An 18,228-nucleotide genomic window follows, 5' to 3' on the forward strand; every position below is an offset into this window, starting at 1 on the left:
CGACCAGGCAGTCAGGCTACTCTGAGTTCACACTCAGCTGTACAGCGGAGCCCCTGGGTTACCCCCAAGAAACCGGAGTGCCCACTTTAGGCCGGAGAGATGGCTCAGTTGAGTGCATTCTTGCAGAAGACTGGAGTTTGGTGCCTAACATCCCTATCAGGGCCAGGCAGTCCCGGTAGAGCGGCCAGGATCCCCGCAGGGACCCGGACTGCAAAGGACCGCGCTCCAGGAGCCGCAGGAGCCGCCCCACCCTCCAAACACAGCATCCTGCGAACCGCCAATTTCAAACTTCCCAGCCCTGCCCCGCCCGAACGCCCTTGCCCTCTTCCTATTGGTCACCAGTCAAGGGAAGACAAGATCTGATTGGTTTTCTCATTTCACTTCCTCCAGCCCTCCAAGACCAGGGCGTCCTGGCGGAGACCCCCTGCTGTCCATCACGGATGGCGAGCGCTGATTGGTTCGGGCACGGTTGGGGCCCGCCCACGCCGTTTCGCTCAAACGCTGGGGCGGGAGGCTCAGGGCGGAGCGCGGCGAGTGTAAGCCGGGGGTCTGTAGAATGTGAGTCCGGGTTGTGTGGTGTGTGTGGATGTCCGGGGTGTGTGTGGGAGAGGGTCAGGAGGGGAGCCTCCCTTCCCGGGTCTCCCCGCCTGGCCCCGTCCATACTGATGCCCATTTTCCCTCCTGCGGCTGGGAACCTCAGGATGGCGGGGGCCCATTGAGGGTCGGCTGGGGCTGCAGCCTGGGGTGTGCTGGGGTAGCCCCAGGGTCTGTGGGTTCAACCCTAGGTCTGTGAGTGCAGCTCCGGGGTTTGTGGGTGTAGCCCCGGGGTCTGTGGGTTCAGCCCAGGGTCTGTGGGTTTAACCCTGGGAATGTGGGTGTAGCCCCTGGGTCTATTGGTTCAATCCTGGCTCTGTGGTACAGCCCTGGGGTCTATGGGCTCAGCCCTGGGTCTGTGGGTGTAGGCCCTGGGCCTATGGGTACAGTCCTGGGTCTGTTGGTTCAGTCCTGGGTCTGTGAGTGTAGCCCCGGGGTCTGTGGGTTCAACCCTGGATCTGTGGGTACAGAGCGGGGTCAATGGGTGCAGCCCCGGGGGTCTTTGGGTTCAGCCCTTGGTCTGTGGGTGCAGCCCCGGGTTCTGTGGGTTCAGCCCTGGGGTCTGTGGGTGCAGCCCCAGGGTCTCTGGGTTCAACCCTGGGTCTGGGTTCAGCCCCTGGTCTGTGGGTGTAGCCCCCGGGGTCTATGGGTTCAGCCCTGGGTCTGTGGGTTCAACCCTGGGTCTGTGGGTTCAGCCCTTGGTCTGTGGATTCAACCCTGGGTCTGTGGGTACAGCCCAGGGTCTGTGGGCGCAGCCCCGGGTTCTGTGGGTTCAGCCCTGGGGGTCTGTGGGTTCAGCCCCTGGGCCTATGGGTGCAGCCCCGGGTTCTGTGGGTGTAGCCCCGGGGTCTGTGGGTTCAGCCCTGGGGGTCTGTGGGTTCAGCCCTGGGGGTCTGTGGGTTCAGCCCTGGGGGTCTGTGGGTTCAGCCCTGGGGGTCTGTGGGTTCAACCCCGGGGTCTGTGGGTACAGCCCTTGGTCTGTAGGGGAGCCCCTGGGGTGTTCTGGGGGAAGCCTGGAGTCTGTGGAGGGGAATCTGGGGTGTTCTGCCCCGGGTCCAGGGCCCCTTAGAGCGGACTGAGTCCCTGTAGCCTCTGCCTCCTGTAAGCCTTACCTGTGTTGTTCAGGCCCATGACACTTCCCATTACCTGTGTGACCTTAACTCACTCACTTAACCTCTCTGTTCCAGTGTCTTCATTTTCCCTGCCTAACCTGGCGCCTCCCTCTTGTGTCTTCCTCCCTCTTATAAGCCCTCTGGCTTTTCTGCCATGCTAGGCCAGGCATCCTTCCTCAGGACCATTGACCTCTGTACCCCCCAGGGACAGTGCACTATTCTTTTCCCAGATGATCTGCAGGGCTCTCTGGTCATCCCATTTGGGCCTTGGTTCACACGTTACATCTGTTTAGACAGGGTTTTCATTTTGTAATTTATGAATATTACTTTATATACTTTAAAAATTTTTAAAGTTAGCGTATGGGGGTGTTAGATATTTGTAGTAGTCAGGGGTCACTAGAGGATCAGAACCGGCCGACCGAATGAAAAGACAGATGGGGATTTGTTAGAGAGGCTTACAGGCCGTGGTCTGGCTAGTCCAACAATGGCTGTTAGTTCTTTTAAAAATGATTCATTTCGCTGGGTGGCGGTGGTGCACTCCTTTAATTCCAGCACTCGGGAGGCAGAGGCAGGCGGATCTCTGTGAGTTCGAGGCCAGCCTGGGCTACAGAGCGAGATCCAGGACAGGCACCAAAGCCACACAGAGAAACCCTGTCTTGAAAAACAAAACAAAAAAAGATTTATTTCTATGAGCATTTTACCTGCATGTATGTATGTACCATGTGCCTGTCTAGTGCTGTGGAGGCGGGAAGCACCCTCATCCTGATGTCTTTAGGGAGATAGGGCCTCGCCAAGCCCTTCCTGCCCTCAATGTACACACTTAACTTTCTCCATTGTCCTTCAGCGTCGGCAGAGAGATGTTGAAGTTCAAGTATGGAGTACGGAACCCACTGGATGCCAGTGCCTCCGATCCCATCGCTAGTCGGGCCTCCAGGCTAAATGCCTTCTTCCAGGTAAGAGGTTGCCTGCCAGCGGTGCGCACCCGCGAGGGCTGTGGTCACCGCCTTTGATCGTAGCGTGTGTTGAGACTAATATTCTTGGGGGAATCCCGTTTGTTGTTGTTTTACATGATCTGACGGAGTTGGACAAAGGTGCCACTGTGCCGATGGTTCCATGGCTGGACCTGCCCTTGGGACATCTCACGGTTTCCCACACTTCACAACTCTAAACCCTGTCCCTCAGTTAAAGGAAGAAAAGGGACGAAGGGACTTGTTAAAACCCGAATTACTTCTGGTGTGTGTGTGCATGCTGCGTGCGTGTGTCTGTCTGTCTGTCTGTCTGTCTGTGTTGTGTCTTTCTGTCTGGGTGCCCAGAGAGAGGCCACCAACAGGTTTCAGACCCCTTGAAGCTGGAGTTAACGGTATTTGTGAGCTTGCCTGATGGGGATGCCGGGATCCAAACGCTGGTCCTTGGATATCGTAGCGAACAAGCACACTAACTACTGAGCCATCTCTCCGGCCCCAGTGTAGACATAAACTTTGTTCATACAAGGGACGTCTGCTCTTTTTTTTTTTTTGGTTTTTCGAGACAGGGTTTCTCTGTGTAGCTTTGCGCCTTTCCTGGGACTCACTTGGTAGTCCAGGCTGGCCTCGAACTCACAGAGATCCGCCTGGCTCTGCCTCCCGAGTGCTGGGATTAAAGGCGTGCGCCACCAACGCCCGGCTGCTCTTTTTTTTTTTTAAAGACAAATTCTTTTTATTACGTAGCTCTGGCTGTCCTGCAACTCACTGTGTACACCAGGCTGGCCTCGAACTCACAGAGATCCATGTGCCTGTGCCTCCCGAGTGCTGCGATTAAAGACGTGTGCCACCACACTTGGTGGCTGACTGCTCTTTAGATTAAATACCACACCTGTGTAATCACGTCCCTCCTGAGAACTAACATTTCCTTCATCCTATAAGGACGGATGAAATTATTTCCGAGCAGTCCCCCCACTCCCCCCCACAGGGTTTCTCTGTGTAGTTTTGGTGCCTGTCCTGGCTCTCACTCTGTAGACCAGGCTGGCCTCGAACTCACAGAGATCCGCCTGCCTCTGCCTCCCGAGTGCTGGGATTAAAGGAGTGTGCCACCACTGCCTGGCTCCGAGCAGTTTTCTTTTTCTTTCTTTTTCTCTTTTTTAAGATTTATTTATTTATTATGTATACAGAGGAGGGCGCCAGATCTCATTACAGATGGTTGTGAGCCACCATGTGGTTGCTGGGAATTGAACTCAGGACCTCTGGAAGAGTAGTCAGTGCTCTTCACCTCTGAGCCATCTCTCCAGCCCCCGAGCAGTTTTCTAATTCTTTTGTTTCTGGTGTTTGTGGATCACTGGTGAAACAGGGTCCTTGCTTGACTTGTATCTTCACAAGTCAAGAGGACAAGTAGAGAGTGAACGGTTAAAACTGACATTGGGAAACTATGGTCCAGCACGTGTTAGTTGTGTGGCTTAGGGTAAATTAATCACACCTTCTTTGAATCTGCTTTTTATTTTTGAATTATTTATTTACTTATCTTTTTGCAATAGGGTCTTGCTATGGAGCACAGGTTAGCCTCAACTCTGTGTGTGTGCATGCTCTTGTCTGTGTGTGCTCATACATCATACACCAAGGGACTCGAGTGGAAGACCAAGGATAGCCTTTGGTGTCTCGTCCGCATCTTGTTTTTTTTGACCAAGTTCTCTCTTGTCCACTGCCATGGTTTCCAGACTAGCTGTCTCCTGAACTTCTGATTCTCAAGCCTCAGTCTCCCATTCCCTACGGGGACATTTATGATTAAAGCCTCTTGGGCTACTGTATCTGGCTTTTAGGTGGGTTCTGCATATCCAAACTCAGCTTATCAGGCTTGTCTAAAAATACTTTTAACTATCTTCTGAGCCACTTCCTCCCCGTTTTAAAAACAGGGTCTCACTATGTAGCCCGGGCTGGCCTGGCCTCGAACTCCTGTACCCCAGGTTGGCCTCTAACTCACGACCCTCCTGCCTTCATTTCCCTGTGCTGGAGTTACAAGGCTGCACCGCCATGCCTCGTTCTTATCTTCGCCTTGGCCTTCTGAATGCCGTGGTGACCCACGTGCCCCGTCATGTCCTGCTGAGTCCACTCTATCAAGTTTGTTCATGTTTGAAATGGGATAGCGTCCAGGCAGTCCTGGAAAATTCCCATGATCCTCCAGCTGCAGCCCCCACAGCGCTGGGATTGTCCGTGCGCCATCACGCCAGGCTCAGAGCTACTCTTACGACAGGAGCCCTGGTGCCTTTCCCACAGGGTTGTTGATGGAGTACTGAGATGATCCACATGAAGCGCTTTGGGCCTTGCCCAGCTAGCTCTCGGGCATATCCTGTATACATGAGCCCTGGGGCTATACTGGGCTGCTTCGTGGGTTTGAGGGCCAACCTGAGCTAAGTAGTAAGAGCCCGTCTCAAAACAAAAGACCAAAAAAAAAAAAAAAGTAAGAATGCTAATTCTTTTTCTAAAAAGATTTCAAAGATTTAGCTGGGCTTGATGGCACACACCTTTAATCCCAACACCCAGAGTCAGAGACAGATGGATCTCTGTGAGTTCAAGGCCAGCCTGGTCTACAGAATGAGTTTTATTTCAGTCAGGGTTGCATAGTGAGATCCTGTCTCAAAAAAAAAAAAAAAAAAAAAAAAAAGATAACGTTTTATTTTAATTATATGTATCTGAGAATGTGATGTGCATGTGTGAATGGGGTGTGTGTGTGTGTGGTGTCCGGAGCTGCAGCTAGCTGCCTGACAGGAGTGCTGGGAACCGAAGTCATCCTCTGCAAGAGCTGCTGGAGCTCTGGACTGTTGAGGTGTCCTCCAGCCCCAGTCTTTGATGTTAATACTACTTGTAGCATGATGTTGTTTTGAAAGGACCAGGCAGACGCCATAACAGGCTGCTCAGTCTTCTCCCAGAGATCAGGCCTCAATTTCAGTGTCCTGAGACTTGAGCAAGCAGTTTCTTGAAGGGCCATGAACACAAGACATAATCCTTGTATGGATTGGGTAGGGACTCCCTCTCTGCATGTATTCTGACTGCTCAAGGTTCAGCCAATTGTCTACCGTCTGGGACCCTTCACCAGCTTAGAGCTGCGTGCATGGGTCAGTGTGAAAGCCTGGGCCACTGAGCCAGCCCCCACAGTCAGTACGTGCTAGGCCAGCCAGCCTCCATGGCAGCTCAAGGACAAAGCCTGGGACTTGTCTGGGCCTGCCCCCAAATGGTAACTGTAACCCTCAACTATCCCTAACCAGTTAAAAGTTACTAACATCGATTGCCACTCACATAAACCAATCCTGAGTCTGTTCCTATGTAGTCTGTATACCCCAACCCCCACTTGCTTTAAAAACCCTGCCCCATTGCTGCCCGGGGCCTCTCCTGCTCTGCTGCTTCGTCAGACTGATGGAGAGTCCCGAGTTAACTTGTAACAATACAAAGACTCTGCTTTTGCGTTGGATTCGGTCTCTTGGTGGGCTTTGGGGGACTCTGGGTACAACAGTCTCAGTTTCTCTGTGTGTTTCTGTGACGGGATGCTCTGACAGTTGAAGCAGTTTAAGGGAGAAAGCGCTTTGGCTCACAGCTCTGTATGACATCAGGGCAGGGGAGTCACAGAGCCAAGAGCCTGAGGGAGCCGGTCACATGCCATCCTCTACAGTTAGGCTGCTGTGTCTCCATCCTCATTTGCATAGTCCAGGGTCCCCTGCCTGGGGAACAGTCCTGTCCAGCCCACGGTTGAGATGGGTCTTCACAGTCAGTGAATGTGATCAAGGTAATCAGTCCCTCACAGGCACGTGCAGAAAGCCATTGACAACATGAATCACACACACTGTGGTCCTAATCACGATGATCTCTGCGTACTTACCAATACTTCCATGTGGGATGCCTGTATGATGAATGGTAATATTCTGTATGATGAATGGTATGATGAATGGTAACATTTGCCTGCCCCCTCTCAGATGTTAGTATTGGGGACCGTGAAAACAGTGGGAACAGCTTCGTAGCTTGGGTTGTTCTGTGGGAACCTTTGTTTTCAATCAGGAGACAGTTCTCACAGATGAATGCTCTGTGACCGTAATGGCTGAACGCTGTTGCATACAGGACACATGCCCAACTAATTACAAAACAAGTACTCGTTTATTAAGGGCTGTGATCTGGGGCTGGAGAGACGGCTCAGCCATTAAGAGCACTGGCTGCTCTTCCAGAGGACCCCAGTTCAATTCCCAGCAACCTCATGGTGGCTCACAACTGTCTGTAACTGCAGTTCCAGGGGATCTGATGCGCTCTTTTAGCCTCTGAGGGTACCAAGTATGTAGGAAATACACCTGTATGTGCAAAATAAAAATTTAAAAAAACAAAAACAAACAAACAAACAAAAAAAAACAACAACTCACGCAGCTTGTAAGACACTCAGGTGAGTGACATTTTGGGACTGTCTGATTCCAAGGGCTGATCACGTGACCTGAGGGCAGCATTACTAGCATGTCTCAGAGTTGATCCGCCATCTTTTATGCTTAATGGGGAGGATTCTGAGTAAAACCTTTGGTACTGGTTGTTTTTTGTTTAGTTTTTTTTTTTTTCAATTTGAGTCATCTGGGGAGAAGGAATCTCAACAGAGACAATGCTTCCTCAGCTTGGCCTACTGTAGGCAAGCTTGGAGGCATTTTCTTGATTAACAATTGATGTGGGAGGGTCCAGCACACTGTGGGAGGTACCATCCCCTGTGCAGGCGATGGTATAAGAAAAGCAGGGTGAGCAAGCCACCAGGAGCAAGCCAGTGAGCAGCGTTCCTCCATGGCTTCTGATTAAGTTTCTTCCTCCGGTTCTGCTCTGACCTGCCTTCATGATGGGCTGTAAGCTGACATGAACCTTTTCCTGCCCTTCTGGCCTTTGATCCCAGCAGTAGAAAGCAAACCAAACACTTTTATGACATCTCTTTTTAACGCTGAGTGACTTGAATTGATTTTTTTTTCCTATAATAATGTTCCTGAGGGTGTGTACTTTATAAACAAAAGAGGTTACATGGCTCACAGTTCTGCAGGCCCAGGAGTACACCAATGGCTTCCTCGTGGTTCTGCTGAGGGCCTGGTAACCATGGCACCATACTGGCAGGAGCATGTGCAGAGAAATCACATAGGCAAGACAGGAAGTGAAAGAGCAGGCCCACTTCCTTTCTAAACACCCCGCTCCTGAGGTTTTAAGGAAAGCATTTTGTTGTCTCTTGGAGACCAGATAGGTAGGTGTCTCACCCTCTCTTGAAGACCAGTTCATGATAGCCACACCCATGAACCCTTGGGGGGTTAAACAACATGCAGACAGCAGCAATTAGTGCCTCCTGCTCCAGGAAAGGTGTGGTGGCAAAGTGTCTGGGTACACCAGACGTCCGCCTCATGTGCCTCCCGAGGCCGCTGTGCCGCCCCGATGCAGGGCTGTCTGTCGCTCTGAGGCAGATCCAGTGGCTGGTTTGTTTTCTTGTATTAAGGTATGTCCTCTAGACCAGGTCTCGGTCGGTGTGGCTCCCTCCTACACAGGGCGCTTGTGTTTCGGGTGCTTGGCAGACTGCCAGAGCCATAGACATCTCACAGATCACCAGACGTCCAAGGCTTTGCCAGTTGTTTTTTTTTTTTTTTTTTTTTTTTTTTGCCAAGCAAGGATGTAGAAAACAAAAGGAAAAAAAAAGCTGTTACTCTCTGGTCTTTTCATTTCCTAAAGAAAGGGCATTTTTAAGAAACATGGAGAGAGTAAGAAAAAGCATCAGAACAAAGGGCCATTTTCAGGTTTGAGTCTCTTGAGCATTTGGAGAAGGTATGAATGATAGGGCGCTCTGAGCGTAAGCCTCCTTGAGTCTCCGGGAACCCCTCGTCTACGTGGGTTCAACTCTCAGGTGGACAGAGTTAAAGGCAAGCGAAGGGTCAGGCAGGAAGGCCCAGCGGTTCCCAACTTGACTGAGTCTCCCGGGGAACTGGTGAAAATCAGTTCTAAACCGCAACCTAGAACATTTTAATTGAGGGGCTTGGTAATAGGGCCAAAGAATCCGTTCTTTTGTGATCCTCTAGTGATTCAAGTGCAGCTGCTCCTCTATGCTGCCCAGTGTTGTGTAACAGGCCCTAAAGCTTAAAGGAACAGTCGCATCTTTGCCTTGGATTTTGCAGATTTTCCAGCAGGCGTGGTGGCGCACGCCTTTAATCCCAGCTCCTGGGAGGTAGAGGCAGGTGGATCTCGGTGAGTGGAAGGCCAGCCTGGTTTATATAGCAAGTTCCAGGCCAGCCAGGGCTACAAAATAAGACCTTGTTTCAAAACAAACAAACAAACAAACAATCAAACTCCAGCTGGTTGGCTGTACTTCAGTGGGTGGCTTTGCACCACCCCATGGCATCAGGGGTTACACCTGGGTCAGTAGAATTTAGGTGCTGACTTCTCACTAAGGCACCCCTGTTTATTCTTTTATTATTTATTTATTTATTTATTTAGTTTTTTCAAGACAGGGTTTCTCTGTTTAGTCCTGGCTGTCCTGGAACTCACTCTGTAGACCAGGCTGGCCTCGAACTCAGAGATCCGCCTGTCTCTGCCTCGCGAGTGCTGGGATTAAAGGCGTGTGCCACCACTGCCCGGCCCCTTATTTTTTAAATGGAATTATTTGTTCTTATTTACATGTGCTCACATGCTCCTGTGACCGTGGGCGCCTGCGTGCACCTGCCATTGCACATGGATACCAGAGTGCAACTTGGAGGAGTCAGGGGTCCTCTCACCTTGTTTTGAGGCAGGGTCTCTCTTGTTTTGCCAACAGTTTATTCCTGGTTCACTGGCCTACAGACTTCTGCCGACTCTCCTTCCTCCGTCTCCCGTTGTCCAGGGGGAATGCTAGGGTTACAGACGTGCCCCCACATTTGGCTTTTTATGTGGATTCCAGGCATCAAACTCAAGTCATCAGGCTTCTGCTTGCTGAGCCAGGACCCCGCCCTCACGTGGCCTCTCCATGTATTTACTTACTTATTTATTTACCTAGGCTATCTTGGGCTCCTTTTTTTCTACCCCCTGCAAATAATAAAAGATTTTCCATTCTGTGGGTCATTGGTGGCAGCTATTCACCTTTGCCATTGTGGCGCCCAAGTCGTCAGGGACGCAATGCAAAGGAGCAGGCATGGCTACTTTCCAGGAGAACCCTGCTTACAATCCAGGCAATGGGCCTTGTTTGGCTCATGGGCTGTAGCATGCTAAATCCCAAATGCCGCCTAAACGTCTGTGCATGGCATCTGCCTTCCCAGAAAAATCCAAGGCAAAGGCTGTCTGGTTTCGTAGAGGCTGTACCGTGAACCAGCACAATACCATTCCTGTCACTGTCCTGGGTAATGTGAGTCTCAGGGATGGCACCTGTGCAGGTGGGTGGTAGATACTGGGGGGAGGTGTGGCGTGTGCCAGGAATTGTTAGTGGTCTCTTTTGTCCTTTTTTTTTTTGAACTCATAATCCTCCTGCCTCAGTCTCCCACATGCTATGATTATAGGTATGTACCACCAAGCCTGGCTGCATTGAAAATGTGTGGGTGCATGTGTGTGCATGTGCGTGTGCGTGTGCGTGTGCGTGCGTGCGTGCGTGCGTGCGTGCGTGTGTGTGTGTGTGTGTGTGTGTGTGTGTGTGTGTGTAGGCCAGCCATAGGTATTGGATGTATTTCCTTGGTTGATCTCCACTGTAATGTTTTGAGATAGGATCTTTCACTGCTCATGAATTCAACCAGATGAACCGGCCATTGAGCTTCAGGAATCCATGTCCCATCCCCTAGTGTTGGGGTGACAGGCCCTTGCCGCTGCGCCCAGATATTTTACATGGAACCTGGGGATCTGAACTCAGGTTCTAATTCTTGTGGGATGGGCTCTTTACCAGCCGACCCATCTCTCTCAGCCTGTGCCCTCTTAAACATCTCCTTTCTGTGCCTCCCTCCTTCAGTTGTTTTGACAGAGAGACCGCCCCAACGTCCGTGGCCTCACATGGGAAACATTGCTCTAAACCAGGAGTTGCCGACTCCTGTCTTGAGAGGCCAGACAGTGGGCATAAATGAATCAAGCTGGCCAGACAGAAGAGCGGAAGTCAAGTCTACAGTGAACTTCAGCACCCACCAGGAGGGCGACATCACTCGGCCCCTCTTGTGTCACCAGGCAGAACAGGGCAATATCGCCAGATCCGCTTGAGTTTCAGGAAAAGACAGATAGTGTGTGTGTGTGTGTGTGTGTGTGTGTGTGTGTGTGTGTGTGTGTATAAAATCTGATTTAAAAATATTGGCAGATAATTCAAATTATTTTAAATACTTCAAGCCAAACAAAACATGTTTGTGGGCTAGACACAGTCTGCCAATCTGTAACCGATCCCACAGATCCTGAATAAATTCGGCTTCGCGGTAGGCATCCATTCCTGCTCCTTGAGACGAACGAAAAGAGCTGGAGTTGCGTTAGCAATCCTCCAGCCACACAGGGAAGGAGTGTCAATCACTGATTCCCGTTGAAGAGATGTGGTATCATCTCAGAACTCGCAGGGTCCGTGAGGCTCAGACTCAAGGGAGGAAAGAGGTTTACAGGGCTGGTGTTCTTCTCATGACGTTTTTCCCCCAGATGCAGGTGAGAAAGCCTGCCGCCATGGACCCCCTGCAGATAATCACTTAACGGCCCCCGGAATCGTTGCCAGTGTGCCGTGAGCAGTTAGCTGAGTCGGCCGCTTGTGATTTACTCTGCGTGGATGTTATTGATCGAAGCTTTTCATTATTGACAGAATCTCCATCTGCTGTTTGCCATTTTTAGGGGAAACCGCCCCTCCCGACTCAACAGCAGCAGGCTGCTATTTCCCGGGAAGGGATCTTAGATGCCCTCTTTGCTCTCTTCGAAGAGTGCAGCCAGCCGGCCCTGATGAAGATGAAGCACGTGAGCAGCTTTGTCCGCAAGTGTAAGTCTCGGCAACCCTCCCTCTAGAGGAAGACAGGACGCTAGGGGCAGAAGACATTGGTGGGAGGCGCAGAAAGCCGTGGTCTGCATAACGCTGGCCCCAGGAGCGTACATTGATTGCACAGTCGTCGCCTGGAGACCAGACTGACGTCCGGCTTCTCCCGGCAAGTGACAGAAATTCAGGACGAAAGGGAACTATGTTGACTCATGGGACAGAAAGCCAAGGATGCTTCAGGCATAGCTGGTTCCAGGGACTTCCTTGGTGGGGATGCTGTCCCCTGGCTCCCCTCTTACACGCTGAGCTAACCTGTCCTTCAGGCAGGATAGGTCCAGTGCTTAGGCGCCATTGTGTTTAAAGTCAATAAGATAATTTCTTTCAGTTGCTTAATTTTAAAATCATGATAATAGGTGAACACACAGTAATGGTTCTGAATGGGTATCTTCTCTTCCCTCTCCTCCTCTTCCTGTCCCCGCCCCTTCTTGGAGCTTTGCCAATGAGCTACACCGCTAGCTAGCTAACTGGATTGTTTTATTTATACCGCTGATGCCATCTTTAAGTTTTCTTAGGCGGAAAAGCAACTGATGAAGGTGGAGTACCCCAGGGCCCGGGAATGCCATGGATCAGCTGACTCTGACCACACTCCTGATTTTGCTCACGTAGTGGGGCGGTTGGGTGCTGGTGCCACAGCTTCTAGTGTTTTCCACTAGTGTTTTCAGTCAGTGGGGGTCCTGCTCCTCCGGCATCTCTTAGAGAAACACTGGGAAAACCCTTTGTGTTGCCGCAGCCAGGGGCAGGGGAGGGCGTTACTGGGTGAGCCAGGTCCTGTGAAGCAAACGCCGCAACATACAGGACCGTGTGTAAACTGCCTCATCCAAAATGGCCATCTAACCAAGCCTTCCAAACTGTAGAGGCCGAAAGGGATTGTTTTGTATCCCTTCTTCACGAGTCAGTGGTTTGATTGCACTCAGCTAGGGATTCCTCTGCTCTGTGATGTATTGGCTAAAATTGCAGGTTCTAGGCTCTCTTAAGCTGGAATGTTCTAGATGGCTTGCTCAGTGTGATTATGGAATTTCCATAGCCCTGGCTGGAAAGCTGAGCTCCATTGAGGTTTTGGTATGAAAGGGGTCTCAGCCTAGCCATCCATGCCTCTCTCTTTCATGGAGATCTCTGTGGTTTCTCTATGTGGCCTCTATAGCAAGGAGCCTGGAAACTGTAAACTCTGTCTATAAACAAAGCTTAATTGGAACCAGTCACGTCCATGTGTAATTTAGTCACATATTAGAATACTTGGAACAGAGATCACGTGACTCCCCAAAGCCTAAACTGGTTCCCACCTGACCTTTTAAGAAAAGATACCGAGTGGTGGTGGTGCACGTCTTTAATCCCAGCACTCGGGAGGCAGAGGCAGGCGGATCTCTGTGAGTTCGAGGCTAGCCTGGTCTACAGAGTGAGTTCCAGGACAGGCTCCAAAGATACACAGAGAAACCCTGTCTTGAAAAGCCAAAAAACAAACAAACAAAAAAACCAAAAAAAAAACCCAAAACAAAACAAAACAAAAAAAAACTTGGGCTCTATGTAAGCTCTAGCTTTGAAGGCCAGACTTGCCCACAGTGGCCCTGAGTGTCCAGGAGCACTGAAGTGGAGGCTCTTTTGAAGGCTTTTTTATTGAGGATTTAAGATCTCTTGGCTGTTGTCAGTCAGCTCTCTGTTACCGTAATCAGACATCCGGGATATCTGCAATGTGCAGACCATGAAAGGTTCCTTTGGGCCTTTATCTTTGGGGGCTTTAGTCTGTGGTTGGTTGTTTAGTGCCCCTGACCAGGCAACACATCCTCATGTCTCCCTCATGGCTAGGAATGAACAGGAAAGAGGGGGAGGGTCAGGGCCCCACAGGCCCTTTTCAAGGGCGGACCCTCAGGGACGCCTCTTGCCGGGAGGTGGGCTTTTGCTGCCTATGGTGACTGCTCTGTGTGGTCTCCATCCACCAGGGGATAGGGGGTACAGTCCGAGAGGTCCCACAGAATCTTCCTCACTGGGAGTTCCACCACCTCAGTAGCACCATGCTCGAGGCTCAGCCTTTAACCCATGGGCCTCTGAGAGAGATTTTTCCAGTTCTAAACCAGAGCGGTTTCATTCTGTGTGTGAAGAAACTTCACTGGACATGAATCCCAAGCGTCACATTCAGGAGAAACTAGTTTTAGAGACCGACTACCTCCTGCCCAGTTAGATGGGTTAGCTTTGTTCATTTTGGTTTTTGAGACTACTGTGTAGCCCTGGCTGTCCTGGAACTCACTCTGGAGACCAGGCCGGCCCAGAACTCACAGAGATCGGCCTGCCTCTGCCTTCTGTGTGCTGGGGTTAAAGGCGGGCGCCACCAGGCCTGGTGCAGGTTGGTTGGCGCACGCCTTTAATCCCAACACCCGGGAGGCGGAGGCAGGTGGATACTCTGTGAGTTCGAGGCCAGCCTGGTCTACAGAGCAAGTTGCAGGACAGCCAGGGCTACACAGAGAAACCCTTTCTTGGTGGTGGTGGTGGTGGGGAGAGATTATCTTCCTTAGTTTAACTGAGGTAGGGAGACCTGCCCCTGTGATTACACCATTTCCTGTAGGGACACACCGGTCCTCTGTAATTGCACCACTTCCTGGGCTAGGATCCTGGACCAATAAAAAGGAGTGAGTGCGCTGAGCGCGTTGACTTCTCCCTCCCCCTTCACTGCGCGAGTGCTGTGACCAGCTTCGTGCGCTGTGACCAGCTTCTCTGAGCTCCCGTTGCCTTGCCCTTCGCACTGTGAGAGACTGGACCCTGGGACTGTGCCCCGAGTCACTTCGACAGGGTTTTTCACTACAGCAAGGGTGAAGTCACTGGAACACCAGGCTTGTGGATAGACACTGAACATTAACCACAAGCATCAACCGTGATTAATTAACACATTGTATATCTTTAAAATGTCCTTGAGGTATTTACTCATCACTCTGCACTTGTTTGAATATTCCTCCCTCTTTTGAATATGTAAATCGTCAAGTAGGCCGTGGGAGGGGGCCGAACTTAGAGGAACTCACCCCAGCCCCTTCATTAGGTTTGAGACCTCGGGGACCCTTAAGAGCAGTCAATCATGGAGACCCGGTGCGTAATCAGGGGCTGGTATTGGAGTGGAGATCTTTTTTCTAGTAGATGTTCTTCCCGGAAACCGTTTCATATTTTTTGAAGAGGCTTCCTGGTGAGGACCCTGAAGAGCCCGTGATTGAAATCCGGTGATTACGTTTCTACGCGCTCCACCCCCACCCCGACCCCTTTGAGTTTCTGTTTGGGAGGTGAGCTGTGCTTTTCCCTGTGGAGACGGTCCTTCAGCTGCCACTGCGCACGTTTGTAGGAGTGGGGGTTTTCTCCAGAGCTGCCAGAGGACACGAGCTAGAGCGGGTCGTCAGAACTGGTGCTTCCCACAGATAACCCCTGACCTTGAGCCGGTGGAGGGCAAGGAATGAGAACCAGGGGAGGCATTATTGTCTTCTGTTGGAGTCCTGCGTTGATTAGCTATGGACATGTGTTCTGACTGCATCATTAGACAGTTTGCCATCGTGTGGCTGTCATAGGATGCTCACACAAACCGAGGTGGTAGAGGCTAGCCACTTTATTTGCCATCGTGTGGCTATCATAGGATGCTCACACAAACCGAGGTGGTAGAGGCTAGCCACTTTATTTGGCTGCTGTTTCTCTCTCTCTCTGAGACAGGATTTTACTGTGTATCCCTGGCTGTCCTGGAACTCACTATATAGACCAGGCTAGCCTTGAATTCACTGAGATCCACCTGCCTCTGCTTCCCAAGTGCTAGGATTAAAGGCGTGTGTCTCCATAACACCTTGCCTATGAATTCTTTTTTTAAAAAGTATTCTCTCGTGGGACTAGAGAGATGGTTTACCAGGTAGGAGCATTTGCTTCTATGACAGAGGACCTGGGTTTGGTTCCCAGCATCCTCGTGACAGCTGTCTAACTGCAGGTCCAGGGGACCTGGTGCCCTCTTATATAAAATAAATGCTTATATAATTTATACATTTTAAGTGACATATAATTGCATAAAGCTGAGCTATAGCATGGTGTTTCAGTACCTTCAATACCTGCTTATTTACTTTTTTTTTTAAAGTTATTTCTTTTTTTAGGTGTGGTGACATGTCACAAAAAACCAAACCAAACTAAACCAAAACACACTTGCCTATCTTTACATAGAGCGTGTGATATAATATTTCCCACTTACTTTAATTTTTTTTTTTTTTTGGTTTTTCGAGACAGGGTTTCTCTGTATAGCTTGTTTCTTTTAATTTTTAAAAATTTTGATGTGTCTATGTGTGTGTCTAAGTATTGGTATGTACACTACACATGCATGAGCATGTCTGTGTGTGTGTCTGACCATCGGTCAGCGTGTGCACCACATGTACATGAGCATGTCTATGTGTGTGTCTGAGTATCAGTGTGTGCACCACACGTGCATGAGCATGTCTGTGTGTGTGTCTGAGTATTAGTGTGTGCACACACGTGCATGAGCCTGTCTATGTGTGTGTCTGAGTATCAGTGTGTGCACACACGTGCATGAGCATGTCTGTGTGTCTGAGTATTAGTGTGTGCACACACGTGCATGAGCATGTCTATGTGTGTGTCTGAGTATCAGTGTGTGCACCACACGTGGCCTCTTGCCACTTACCTCGTTTGCTCAGCAGTACACTCTGAGTAGATAGATGTCAGGTGCCCGACATGCACCAGACGATGCTTTAGATACTCCAGATACAAGGGGACAAATGGGCGTCATACCTCAATGTCCCGAGAACAACACAGTTATGTGACAGTTAGGGACCCAACAAGATTATAATGAGCTAAATGATGTCTCCCACCCAGGCACCCTGCAGCCCTAACTTGTAGCACCATGCATCAGACATATTTATGACGGTGCTGTTCTGAACAAACCTACCGACCTGTGAACCCCATGAGAAAGAACATAACATGTAATTATATGTAGTACTTGATAATAGTGATAAATGACTCTCCTACTGTTGTATGTATTTGCTACGCTATCCTGTCATCTCAGTGTAGACTTATTCAGGTGAGTATGAAAGCGTGTGCCAGGCCCCGCCGCTGCCGGCAGCAGCCTCATGCATGTCCTGGAGTCAGGAGACTCTGCTGAAAGGACAGAGTAATGATAAATGCTCAGTGTGATGGAGAAGTGTTACCCTGATCTAATGGTTACACATTGAAGTATGCAGGCGTGGGGCTGGAGAGGTGTCCCGGCAGTTAAGAGCACTGGCCGCTCGCTCCTCCACAGGACCTGGGTTCAGTTCCCAGCACCCACACAGAGGCTCACAACCATCAAGGTGATGTAGCACCCTCTTCTGACCTCCAAGTGCAACACGGTGCACATGCACACATGCATATACATAAAATAAAATAAATGAGCCTCCCCCCCTTTTTATTTTTGGGCAGGGCCTCCTGTGTAGCCCTGCCTGCCCTGGGTTGATCTTTAGATTATTTCCATGCTGTTGCTGATGGGGGTTTAGGATCAGGTTGCTTCTGGGTGTTTCCTGTTTAAGTTTTCATCACGGGCCTCTTCATGCACATCTCTTCCGAGCATGTGTTGAGGGTTCTGTGAAGGATGGATTCCTAGACCTTGAAAGGCTGGACTGAATTTCAGGGAAGGAAGCTGTCGATTCTGCTGAGCTGTTTTTTTGGCCCCCACCCCCCACCCCCACCGGTCCAGTTGTCTGTCTAACGAAGCCACGACCTGGGCTGCGTTTTCATTACAGTGCTCTGTTATCTTTTGGTTTGCCTCAGTATTCAGTACCCACTGGGCCCATAAACACTAACTAAAAGTTCAGAGAGATGATGAGTCCATATGGTTTTGGGGTCATAGAAGCAGCTGGTATGGGGAGAAGTTGTGAAGGGCTCCCCTCATATCTCTCTTTTAAAACACCCAGGGGCTTGGTTTTAGCATCTCTCCTATTCACCCTAATATTGCAAAAGCCTTTGGGGAAGAAGATAGAGATTTGGAATGCTTTCTTGCAGTTCTGAAGGTATCATCATTTTTTTCTCACAGAGCAGTTTGTCTAATGTGTGTGATTTAGATGCCTGATCGTCCCCAGTGACGGGCCCAGTGTTACTGAGCTGGGCAACACCGTAAGCAATTTTGGGGGCCCAAGGCCTGAAAGAAAATGAAGAGAGATTGGCCTTGTGTACAGCGGCAGCGGAGTCAGGTTCAAACACAGAAAGCTGCAAGCCAGCACATTTGGTTGATTATAATTCAGTACTCAAATAGTTGACACATGAAGGAAGCCGGGAAAGGGATGAGGGGGAAGGCAGACAGGGCTTGGCATGGTAATGTGAGAGGGAAGGGGAAATGCCGTGTGGCGCCCAAGTTTGCGTTCAAGCTGTGTGCTTTGCATACACACGTCAATTCTACTTTATTTTGCACGCACGTGCACGTGTAGAGGTCAGAGGACAAATTGCAAATTACAGGAGTCAGTTCTCTTTGTCCCCTGTGTGGGTCCCAAGGATCAAACTCAGGGCATCAAGTGCCTTTGCTCACTGAGCCATCTCTGTGATCCTAGATCTCCTTTTGAAACAGTGCTCACAATGAATG

At 50.3% G+C, this 18,228-nt stretch overlaps 1 protein-coding gene across 15 annotated transcripts in view; it reads left to right on the top strand.

The window, feature by feature from the left end:
* Positions 1-444: 444 nt before the first annotated feature.
* The window catches only part of Cit (citron rho-interacting serine/threonine kinase), a 185,429-nt gene continuing 167,645 nt past the window's right edge, over positions 445-18,228 (top strand). For 14 of the 15 annotated variants that reach the window (XM_076560160.1, XM_042268508.2, XM_015997517.3 and 11 more), the window contains exons 1-3: positions 445-558; positions 2,551-2,659; positions 11,468-11,609. In XM_076560160.1, the coding sequence (XP_076416275.1) occupies positions 2,564-2,659; positions 11,468-11,609 (238 nt within the window). In that variant the 5' untranslated portion in view covers positions 445-558; positions 2,551-2,563. The remainder of the gene's footprint in view (positions 559-2,550; positions 2,660-11,467; positions 11,610-18,228) is intronic. The other variant, XM_076560161.1, reaches the window with a different exon arrangement.

The sequence above is a fragment of the Peromyscus maniculatus genome, chromosome 23 (genome assembly GCF_049852395.1).
Source record: "Peromyscus maniculatus bairdii isolate BWxNUB_F1_BW_parent chromosome 23, HU_Pman_BW_mat_3.1, whole genome shotgun sequence".
NCBI classification, from domain to species: Eukaryota; Metazoa; Chordata; class Mammalia; order Rodentia; family Cricetidae; genus Peromyscus; species Peromyscus maniculatus.